This window comes from Pocillopora verrucosa, chromosome 12, assembly GCF_036669915.1.
Source record: "Pocillopora verrucosa isolate sample1 chromosome 12, ASM3666991v2, whole genome shotgun sequence".
NCBI lineage: Eukaryota > Metazoa > Cnidaria > Anthozoa > Scleractinia > Pocilloporidae > Pocillopora > Pocillopora verrucosa.
The window spans coordinates 5,434,261-5,445,608 of record NC_089323.1 but is presented as its reverse complement, the minus strand read 5'-3'; the positions used below and the strand labels follow the sequence as shown (position 1 = coordinate 5,445,608).

Genomic DNA, 11,348 nt, shown 5'->3' with positions numbered 1-11,348 from the left:
TTATGCCGCAGTCTCTAATCCTCTTGCAACCTCCCGTCTTACTCCATTCCTTGAGTGATTCTGATCTGTGTTGCCGTTTCCAAAACGACTACAACTCAGTGCCTTTTTGAAAGCCACTTTGAACTGCGGATTAATAAATCCGTATATAATTGGATTTACTAGGCTACTGGAGAACGCCAGGTAAGCACTTGTTGTATGGAACGTTTGAGGAATATCAAACCCAAGAGTCCAAATGACGGTGATAATGGAGATTGGAGACCATGTTAACACAAAAAAACAGGCCACGGTGACACATGTCTTTAAAACACTTACGTCGGCCATATTGGAACGGCAAGAATCATTTGCACAGCGGACTCCGTTTCCTTCAGCGTGCGCGGTTAAATTTCTCGTGCTTTCTCTGACAGCTTTGTAGACTTTGAAGTTACAATAAAATATTATGATCGTGAGTCCGATAAGAATCCCACCTGCGCTAGTTATTTTGTATACATTGTTCTCTGGGATACAGATGGCAAGTTTCTTATGGTATGATACCGCTGACCATCCAAAAAGATAAGGCGTTGCCAGAAAAATGGAAACCAGCCACACGAAAACACAATACAGCCGAGCTGCTCTTTTGCTGGGAAATACTTTTCTGTACAGGGTGGGTTTTACGACTTTTATGTATCTATTGAATGCTATCAATGCTATCGTGAATATAGATGCAGATGCCAAAATATGTGATGTTGATCCTACTACCTGACACCAAACTTGACCGAGTTTCCAGGTATTCGTGGACAGACTCGCTATCCAGAATGGCATACTTGTCATCGCCATGGCGATGTCAGTCAATGCTAGATTATGAATAAACATGTTAGTCACCTTGTGGAGCCTGGAATCTCTGTAGATAACATAAACAACCAGCATGTTACCAGACATAGCTGAGAGCAGGACGATAGCTGCCATTGTCATTTCAACTTTAATTTCAGTTCTGGAGCGACCAAGAGGATCATGTAGAGGTAATTCAGACATGTTTTTCAGCTTGTAAGGTTACGTTCGGTTTGGAAAAAAAAACTTGACCAGTAAAACCTAGGTAAAAAAATGACAGGCAAACTATGTTATATATGTAGCATTTACATCATTGTGATTCAACTCTAAAGTTAAGGGTGAAGGCAAATAGTAGACTCAGATTTAAAGACAAGTTCAGATTGATTATGGTTTCGCATTTTGGTGGTCGATGGACCAGCTCGAATTCTCTAGACTCATCAGCGAACATGGTCAAGGAAAAGCAATGCAATTTCCCTTTCCTAAAAATCGAACAAATATGTCACTGATAAACCTCTTTTCTCATTGCGAAATTTCCCCACAATAATCCAGAAGACTGTCATCCTCAGTTAATTTTTATATGCGTGAACCTTCTATGTAAAATCTACCTATTAGACATAGGAAATTCAATGAACAGATTTTATAATAATGTTCGGATGTGACGCGCGCTGTCCTTGGTTAAAAGAGCATGCTCTATCAGACTTCAAAGCATAGAGCTGAGGTAAAACTGTCACGCCATCAACCAAGTTGTATTATGTCCAACCTTTTCCGGGACCTCTCTCTAACTTTTATTCGTTAATTGAAGTTGAAATTTTGGATCAAGCAAGCCTACAAGTAGCAACAGAAGAGCCAAACTACCACCAAGCGGCGTAATTAGCGTCATTATAACGTGAGCAGAGACGAAAATCCCTAAAGAGAAAACGAATTAAATGGACAGTCCGAGTTTTGAAGGTTTTCACGCTCAGTTAGATTCTAAGCTTACTTGCGATATTAACTAACAATCGTATAAATATATATATATATAGTTTCGTGTTCAAAAATAAAACAGAAAAAAAAAAACATGAATGATGAAAATATAACCAAACTGGCGTAACTGTTAAAATTCATACAAATCATGACGGTGTCAGATGGAATACGAATCTTGCTGAGAACCATCGCGGCTAGCTCATCATGGCGATCTCCCGTCATCGCAGTGAAGCAAGCCTCAGAAGTTACATCGGTCACCCCTCGAGTGAACAACTAACAGCTTGCTCTGATATCCTTTCCGACGCTTTGGGTCGAAGGCCACATCAATCACACCAGCCGAGTTTTACGGCGCTGTCATCCTGAGCAATCTTCTCGGCTTTGGTTCATTCATAAAACACAAGCCTCGAGCAGTTTGTTTACAATTTGTCATTTGGAAAAACTTGGCTCGATTTCACCGGACATTTCACTCTCAGAAAATTGTTTGCATCTTGGAACAGATAATGTCCGCGGTAAAATATCCGTAATTATTGTTTTTTTAGAGGGCACGGTAACGAATCTTGCAATCTGATTGGTTCTTTACCCGGTCAGTATTTTCCTATCTCTGCCCACGGGCCACGGTAACGCTTTCGTGAGTCGCCGAGTACATCCCAACTTTCGTTGTCATTTTTCATAAATATACCTCGTTTTCCGGCTGGGCAGTATTTTTAAGCAAACACGTCGGTCACTACCTCAAGCCGATAAATAACTTATGAATCCTCTCTTTTCTCTCTATCAAATCACTTTGGTTGACAGAAAAATATTGCTTTCAGAATGAATTTGTATAAACGATAGTGTCATTACGTTGGTTGACAAGCGGCCTAAAAACCGTCTGCAATTAATTTTAATCGTTCACAAAAAATACCCAGAAAGTTGAAACGTGAGGTATTTGGTTACAGTTAAACTGAAAGATGGAACTTTCATTCATTTAATATCTGAATTTTCTCGAGCAATTTGTTCATAGTGAAAGAGCGAGCGAAGTTTTAATTTAAGTTCTACAACAAATATACGCTCCTGGTGAGTCTTTCCAATTCCGTTCAATTTGGACATTTGTACCTTAAATTGCACAACAGAAATTGAAGGAATTTTTTGATAAAAGGCCGCAATATATTCCCTTGGGTCTCGTCGGAGTGTGCCGTTCGAATTTAGTTTTTGTGAAGGAAAGATCAGAGTTAAACACGCCATTACAGCAAACAAACGAGCAAACTCTCACAACTTCAAAATAAAAAAATTGAATTTACTCACAATTACTTTCCTCGCCGTTTACTTAATGAACAGAGGTAAATCTTCGTACATGAACAAATGGTCGATGAGAGTGAATAATACTTTCCGTTAGATCATTAACTGATTTTGAGGAAAACATTGTCGTGACAGTCCTTGCCAAACTAGTTCTGTTGGTTTTCAAATGTTCCTACGCTTTTTTTTTTCTTGCGCGCTCTCTAATTGACAGGTGTCAGATTGTGACAGATACTTGTAAAAATAATATTTCAAAGTTTGTTTGGAAGCCTTTTAAATCACCTTTATCGTTACGGAAATGAAAATGTTTCGCTGAGGCATCTCTCTTAAATTTGCATCACCTCTATTTTAACTACTATTTACTCACTCAAAAATTTTTCAGCTTATGGAAGATCTTGCCGTATTTACGGCCATAAATCATTCGGGTTCTTTCGGAAAGAATTTCGTCAAGTTTAAAAACAATAAATATGTTATTTACCGGCTAAGGGTCGGTCCGTATGGTGAAAAACTGTGACCTCGGTCTTGAAAATGCTGCCCTCGGCCTACGGCCTCATCAGTATTTTCAAGACCTCGGTCACAGTTTTTCACCATACAAACCTCCCAGCCGGCAAATAACATATATATATTTTTGCGCCAAATAGTGGCTATTGTTTATGTAACATGTGAAATAGGGTAATATTCGCAACTGGTCCACTTACTCTTTTCATAAATGAAATGTTCAAAAATATTTTGTTAACTCCGATCAACCCAGATACAAGTTATGTGGTTTTTCATTGATTATGGGAAAAAAGTTACTTTTTCTGTGTCTCTCGCAGAATGAGCCGGTTTGAATTCCTTCTCGTAAAATAAGAAAATCAGAGAATTCTTTTCATTTTCCATTAAGAAAATCGTGGGGATTCAAATCTTAAAAAAAATTATTCAGAGGTACTCACACTCATGTAAACGAACATCCAGTGGATACGGCTGTGTCATGCTCGTTTCAGTGCATCCTGAACGACTCGTCGCTAACCAGAATGATTTTAAAATAGGTGTTTATCGTCTTGAAAGACTCTCTTTAAGACACTCATCAGCGACGACGATACCATCAGCCACTTATTTGGCTGATAATGATAGATATTTTTGGTTTTAAGTCGGCGACGGCAAACAATCGAGGAATTGATCACAAAATACCTTTTGGTACATTTTATTCTTGAAAATACACATATTAAGCCTCCAACATCTACAAACATCTGTTCTGGCTCCCAACAATTCGGAAACCGATTGCAGTATGGAAATTATTAGCTTTTACAGAGTAACTGAAAAACAAAAATACGAGCACCCTGACTGGTAAAATAACAATCGTTTATTGCATCGGTAAATCCATAGAAAATTGAATTAGTTTAAAAGAAATATACCACACTTTCTATCAGTTTTTAGGGGTAATAACTTATGTGGGATGTTGAGAGAACACTTGAGAAGTTTTTATATCAATATTCCCCGGCTAGTAATTAAAAAACTTTTGTCGTGTTCTCCAAATAATTAAAATTTCTATGAGTAATAGGAAAAAAGGACTTTTAACTTAATGATAAATATAACAAAGACAACTTTGACCGGAAAAGCGATCGACTTTTTCAGAAAATTACAGTTTACTTCATCCAAGCAATGAAATTTGTAAAATGCTTGTGATTGCCTTTTTCGAAGATTATATTCTGGCTCTGTTATCTCGATAAGGATGTGTTTCAAAATTAACTTTGACAAAAGGATTTGCAAATATAGATGTGATTCTCAGTCGAGCGCTCAGAGTCTGTTTTCCAGTTTCATCGTGTACTTTTAGATCGTAGGAATACCAAGCACTAACGAGAATTGTTTCAAGCGTTGAAGATATTGTAAAAAAAACCCTCTTCTTTGCAGGTTAATTTAGTGTTATCAACTGAGTTGATAACGTAAATTGGCTACCGTAAAGAGTTTAAAGGCTGAGGTTAGCCTCTTAGCGGTAGCCAATTTATGTCATCAACTCAGTTGATAATACTAAATTACCCTGTGACACTCTCCCACCGACGCTGCAACAAGGTTTCTTTAGAAACCTACCACCTTTATTCAATCCTCTTCTTTACAGTTTGGCGGTAATTCTATGATCTGAACCTTTTACTCGTAGGGCGGAGATGATACAGGCTTATTGAGTTTTTCAGGAATAGTTTGTATAACAGTGTTTACAGTCAACGTGTTGGAAACGGCACTAAAAGTCGCCGCTCTTCCTCGTGAAAAGTTTATAGTTCTACAGTGCATTGACGGTGTCGTTTGGCTCATCGACTTTACCCTGCGGGTTTTTTTTTATAGCATGGTTTACAGAAAAAAACGAAAACAGAGCCGACGTCAGATCAACCGTATAACCACCGAGATCGAAAGCAGAATTACCTTTAAGGTATTTCTGATAACCGTTGCCGTTGCTCTTCTCTTCAATGCGCAGCTGAAGCGGAAGAGTCATACAAATGGTAACTGCTGTTGTCCATGTTTGTTCAATTTTCGGAGGTTTACAGGTTTGCCAACGAAATACGAGATGGTATTTCCTCCAAGAATTGAGCAGCTAAGTCTAGTGGTCGTGTAGCAGAGACTTGAAATAAACTCTCAGGGAGCTAAGTAAGACTAACGTTTGCTCTCTTATTGATATTAGCGTTTTGAACAAGGAAAGACAATTTGGAAGAGATAATATCCATGGAAAAATATGCGTTTTTATTAGGCTATTATTAATGTATCATATGAAATTGGTTAATATTTGCAACTGGTCCACTCACTCTTTTCATAAATAAAATGTCCAAAAATACTTTTTTAACCTCCATGAACCCAAATACACGTTTCGTTGTTTTTCTTTTGTTGTAAAAAAGAGACACTTTTCCTGTATCTCTCACATATTGAGCTAGTTTGAATTCGTTGACGTAAAATATGTAAATCCGAGATATCCTTTCGTTTTTCATTAAGAAATTCTTTGCAACTGATACAAATTTTATTTTCAATAACTATTAGGGATCTGGACTCTGACTGTACCTGACTAGTGATCAGAATGTTAGTTTGTCCGTCATTCTCCTCTTTTCCCTAATTTTCTTGATCACTCCTACACCCACAGGATCAATCTTATACCCGACAGACTTTTATCTTTACGTCTTAGATAAACTACGGATCACTTTGAAAAAATAATAAATTTTGGGGGAATTTAAGAACGATTCTTCCCAGATACTCCCTCATCTACTAGTTGGAGGTAACAGAACGCAACGAATAGGACGTTGCCAAACAAACCTTTTGCATTTTGCGGGAAACACTAGAAAGAAGATCCAAGTCAGTAGAAATGCATTTAACTTTCGTAATTTACTGGCTTCTTCAGTCAAATGACGCTCGATATATTTCTTTGTTGGTTACGGTTATTAAAACTACCAACGACACCTTACTTCTCTCCAGCACTTCCACATCCTTTCATATAAAGTTTAATTCGACTTAAGGATTCAATACCCATTTTATTGGAGCGGTATTGGTTGACTATAGCGTTTAAAAAATTTGTCAGGTTGAACATTTGGACTTGTAACCTCAGAACATCTTAATGAAATAAGTATATGAGTTATGCTTATTCGGTTTCGCTGAAATTTAAGTACTGACCATAATCTAAGATAGTGTCTTCTGCGTTTTTTCTTTTTTCCAGTTTTAGTCTGTCATGTGATGAATGCCTTTTCCAGGGCCCGTTTCTAGACAATTCCTGATGCTGCGTTTACAAGTAAATAACTTGAAGCCACAATGATTGTTTTTTCGCATGCAGCCTTGCAGATTAGTTTTGCTTTCTAAATGCCGCCTTATTTATGATAGAAATGTTTTCTCTACTCCTCATGCAACATCTTACTTACTTCTAGTGTCTTACTCTATTCCCTGAGTGGTTTTTGTCTGAATTTTCCGTTACCATAGCGACCACAACTGGGAAGACATAATTGACCTATCACCCCAACCTCCTTAGGCGAGATTCCAAGTTCTCGCATACAGGCTCGCTATCCAAAGAGGCACGTCTATCGTTGCCATAGCGATTTTAGTTAGTGCCAGATTATTGATGAACATATTGGCGACGCTATGAAGCCTGGGATCTCTGTTTATAACATGAGCAACGAGCCACTTACCGGACTTGGCTGCGAGGCAAACGAAGATGGTCATAGTTTCTTCGACATCAATTTCAGCTCGGGAGCGACTGAAAGGATCATGGGAAGGCGGTTCAGAAAAGTTAATCAGCCTGTGAGGTTGCAACCTCTATCGGAAAAAATTTGCCTCGTGGAACCTATGTGATGAGACATTCCCAAGTTCCGTTAAATATAACACTTCAATCATGTTGATTCAATTGTAAAATAAAGCGGAAGTGTTAATTTTCAAATTATAATTTAGAGAGTTTGAGTTTTGAAATATCGAAATCAATGTAATCACAACAGCCAATCAGCCAATCAGAAGAAAGGAAAATACCTTTAAGAGCCAATGAGAACTCATAGTGCAGGTCCCTTGGGGAAACGAACTCTGATTTGGAGGAATTAAAGATAAAAACTGTTCACAGATCTCCCACTCATCTCAACGAACATCCAGTGGTGATGGCTGTGTTACGCTTGTTTCAATGCATCCTGAACGACTCGTCGCTAACTAGAATGATTTAGAAATACTTGTGTTTCGTTTTGAGAAACTATTTTTAAGACATACAGTAGCGATAACAATGCAATGAGCTTCTTATTTGGGTGATAATGAGAGATCTTTACTAACTTTTAGTGCTTTTCTGTCATTTTGAAATGACTGAATTTTGGTTTCAAGTCGGCGACGGTGAAAAACAAGGAATTAATCATTTAAAACGTTCAAATACACAACATCGACTATATTATTGAAAAATACACATATAAAACTTCCGACATCTACAAAAATATATTCTGGCTACGAAAAATACGGAAAGAGATTGTAATAAGGAAATTATTAGCTTATAATTATATAAAATAACTGAAAATAAAAACGAGCACCCTGACTGGTAAAATAATCATTGTTTATTGCATAGGTAAATCCAGAGAAAATTGATACAATTTTAAAGGAATAGACTGCACTATCTAATAAAAATTGAGAATCTCTGTTACTGATAGGAAACAAGAATTTCCAACTTAATGTGGCTATGACACGAATTTGTTTTGCGTATTTAATTAACTTATCATATGAACAAACCAATTCCGATAGAAGATAAATTTTAAAAATATCAAAACTCACCCCTTTTTCGTGCCCTAGAGTCCTCTTATTTTGTCTTTAAAGTGTCCTGAAGACTGGTATCGAGTTGCCGGGTGATAACGTTGAAAACTGAGAAATCTCTCAGTTGACACCAACAAGTCTTTCATATCTCTGTAATTTTCTATCAGTTAGCGTTGAAATGCTCTTGATGATAGTGATGTATACCTACCTTAAGGAGGCTTTACCAAGACTTGTGACACATCGTACTCAAGTAATAAAGAGAAAAAGTGGAAGTTGCGAGTACGGTTCAGTCTAGAAAATACTTCCAAAACGCGATTATGATATTTTTAAACGTTATCAAAGTGACTATTATGCGATTATGATATTTTAAAGTTTTGTTTCGTCTGATCACACATACGTTATCAGGGATTCGACAAGATGAACAAAATTGAACCTCTAATATACTGAACGTTTACATTACAAACCACGTTCAAATTGGGGTATGAACAACAAAAAACACCCACAAACAGGAAATGTTACGCAAATCCAGCGCAGCAAATTGGAAATGTTACGCAAATCCAGCGTAACAAATTTAGCAATGTTTATTTTTACTTTTTATTTTTGGGGCTCTCGATTTAACGTCAAATTGCTGTTCACACCCCAATTTGAACGTGATTTGTACTGTAAACGTCCAGTATATTAGTAGTTCTGTTTTGTTCATCTTGTTAAATCCCTGATGAAGTCTGTGTGATCTGATGAAACCGGTCGGATTGTAAACTAAGTTGACAAGAATTCTTGCTGTGTGCTGCTCACTAGTTTTTAATTTTTAAAAAAAAATTATTTAAAAAAAATTTTTAAAAAATTGTATTAAAAAAAATTGGATATTTGATTTAAAAATTAAATATCCATCAAATATTCAAATATTTTTGCTCGCGCGGTTTTGGTCTAAACGCAGCACTCATAAATTCATTCATAAATAAAGTGTACACAAATATTTCATCTCGATGAACCCAAATACAAGTTTTGTTGTTTTGACGTAAAATAAGAAAATCAGCGAAGTCTTTTCGTTTTTCATCAAGGAATTCTTTGCAACTGGTATACTGCCGACAAAACTTGTCTCAGTAAAATATTATGATCACGATTCCGTTGACGAGAACTCCCGCAAACAGTAAGGTGTATAAGTCGGTCTCAAAAGACCAAATGCCAAATTTCGGATGATATGAGACCCTTACTCACCCACCCAGTAAAATTTTGGACAAACAAATGGCAACCATTCGAACGAGAACACGATACAGCTGAGCTGCTCTTTTTGTGGGAATAGTTTTCTATACAGGCTGCGTTTTAAAACCTTAATATAACGATTAAAGTCTATCAATGCCAGCGTAAAGAGAGATGCATAAGCCACAATGGACATCACTGAACCTGTCACCCGACACCTCACTCGGGCGAAATTCCAAGTTCCCGTATACAGGCTCGCTATCCAGAATGGCATGTCCATCGTTGCCAGGGCATGCAATATATATCAGTCAATGCCAGATTATTAATGTGGCTGCGTGACAAATGGTGATGGTCATAGTCACTTCGACATCAATTTCAGCTCGACGATCAAGACCTAGAGGATCATGGCAAGGCGATTCAGACATATTAATCAGCTTTGAAGGTTGCAACCTCTTTCGTGAAAAAAAGTTTCTTGTCTTGTGGAAACTACGTGATGAAACAATCCCAATCCATGTTAAATGTAACATCTCTATCACGCTGATTCAACTATGAAATAAAGCCAAAGTGATAAATTGCAATTTGAGATTTAGAGCGGTTTTCGATTGAATTTCGAAAAATCAAAACCAAAGTAATCACAAAGGCCAATCCGACGGAAAGAAAATACCACTAAGAGCCAATGAGAACTCGAAGTAGAACCAAACAAGCGGGAAAACATGGGCGCCCAATCACAGAGCGTGCTAAAGTAAAACTAATGTAATACTGGATCAATTTTGTTACTCCATTGAAAATCTTGCTATCGCTCATAGGAGCGCGAGTTAAAGGGATCACATTTAGACCGCCAAATCGTATTTTCAATGCGCGAAAAATGGTCAAGGAAACTTGTTAGGCGCTGAGGTCGATTATTTCAAATTTTAAATACAGCCATCAACCAGAAAACGCAGAAACACTCGCCTAATAGTCACTTTGATAACGAATATCACTAGGACAAATTTGGCCGGAAAAGCGATCGATTTTTTAAGAAAATTACAGCTTACTTCATCCAAGCGATGAAAGTGTAAGGTGATCTGAAACCTTCACTCACAGAGCGAACTTCAAGATAATACAAGCCTATAATTAGAAAATTCATAGCACTCAGTTTCCTTAGTTTTTTTAACGATCTTCGTAATATTTCAAACATTTAGGAAAAAAAAAACTTTTGCTGTGTTTAAATTCCAGGTCGTGCGAATGTCCAGCACTGGCGAGATTTGTTTGAAAACATCAAAATACGAAGAAACTGATGGCTACGAACAGTTTGGTTCTAAGTTTTTGTTAACTTCCGCTCATCAGCGGCGAGCTCTTGACGTCTCAATTTGCGATCCTATTTGATAATGGTTAATTGGGTACACATTAAGTTATCTGAACAAAACAAAAAGGAAATTTGCCGAAAAAGGTAAATATTACTAGCTGATTTGATTAGACGGAATATTTATAAAAAAAACCAACTTTTCAGATTTGTATTTCAAATATATCATCACTAAAAGAAATTTTGGCGTTAATAATTTATTGATTGGAACTTGACTTCGAATTTTTCACATTTGAATTTCAAAAAAAATTAAAAGCTTTCGACAGAGATCACTGGCAGCTGTCTACAACCAATCTCATTTTTTATAAAATTTAATCACTTGTTTCTTTTTTTTTAACAGCAACAAGACAACATTTCTTTGAGTGAACAGCTATTAGAATCGCAGCAAGACCTTTCATTATCGTCCGGAAAAGTTGTTGTCGCAATCGCAAATTATCTCTTCAAGAAGTTGTTCGCGATAAGAAACATTACAAACTAAGTTTCCCAAAGATTCTTATAAGAGACGTGTCATTTGGTTTGCGCTGAAAAGAGCCAAAGAGTGAAAAGAGTCAAC

General features: G+C 37.0%; 1 protein-coding gene across 1 annotated transcript; it reads right to left on the bottom strand.

Annotated features, from left to right (window-relative positions):
• On the bottom strand, positions 1-1,008 carry LOC131769542 (melanopsin-like). The gene has a single exon (XM_059085261.2). The coding sequence runs from the start codon at positions 1,006-1,008 to the stop codon at positions 1-3; it is 1,008 nt and encodes a 335-aa protein (XP_058941244.2).
• Between the last annotated feature and the right edge of the window lie 10,340 nt (positions 1,009-11,348).

Bases quoted from the DNA above. Each gene is read 5' to 3' on its own strand.
- LOC131769542 (XM_059085261.2), bottom strand. From the start codon at position 1,008: ATGTCTGAATTACCTCTACATGATCCTCTTGGTCGCTCCAGAACTGAA.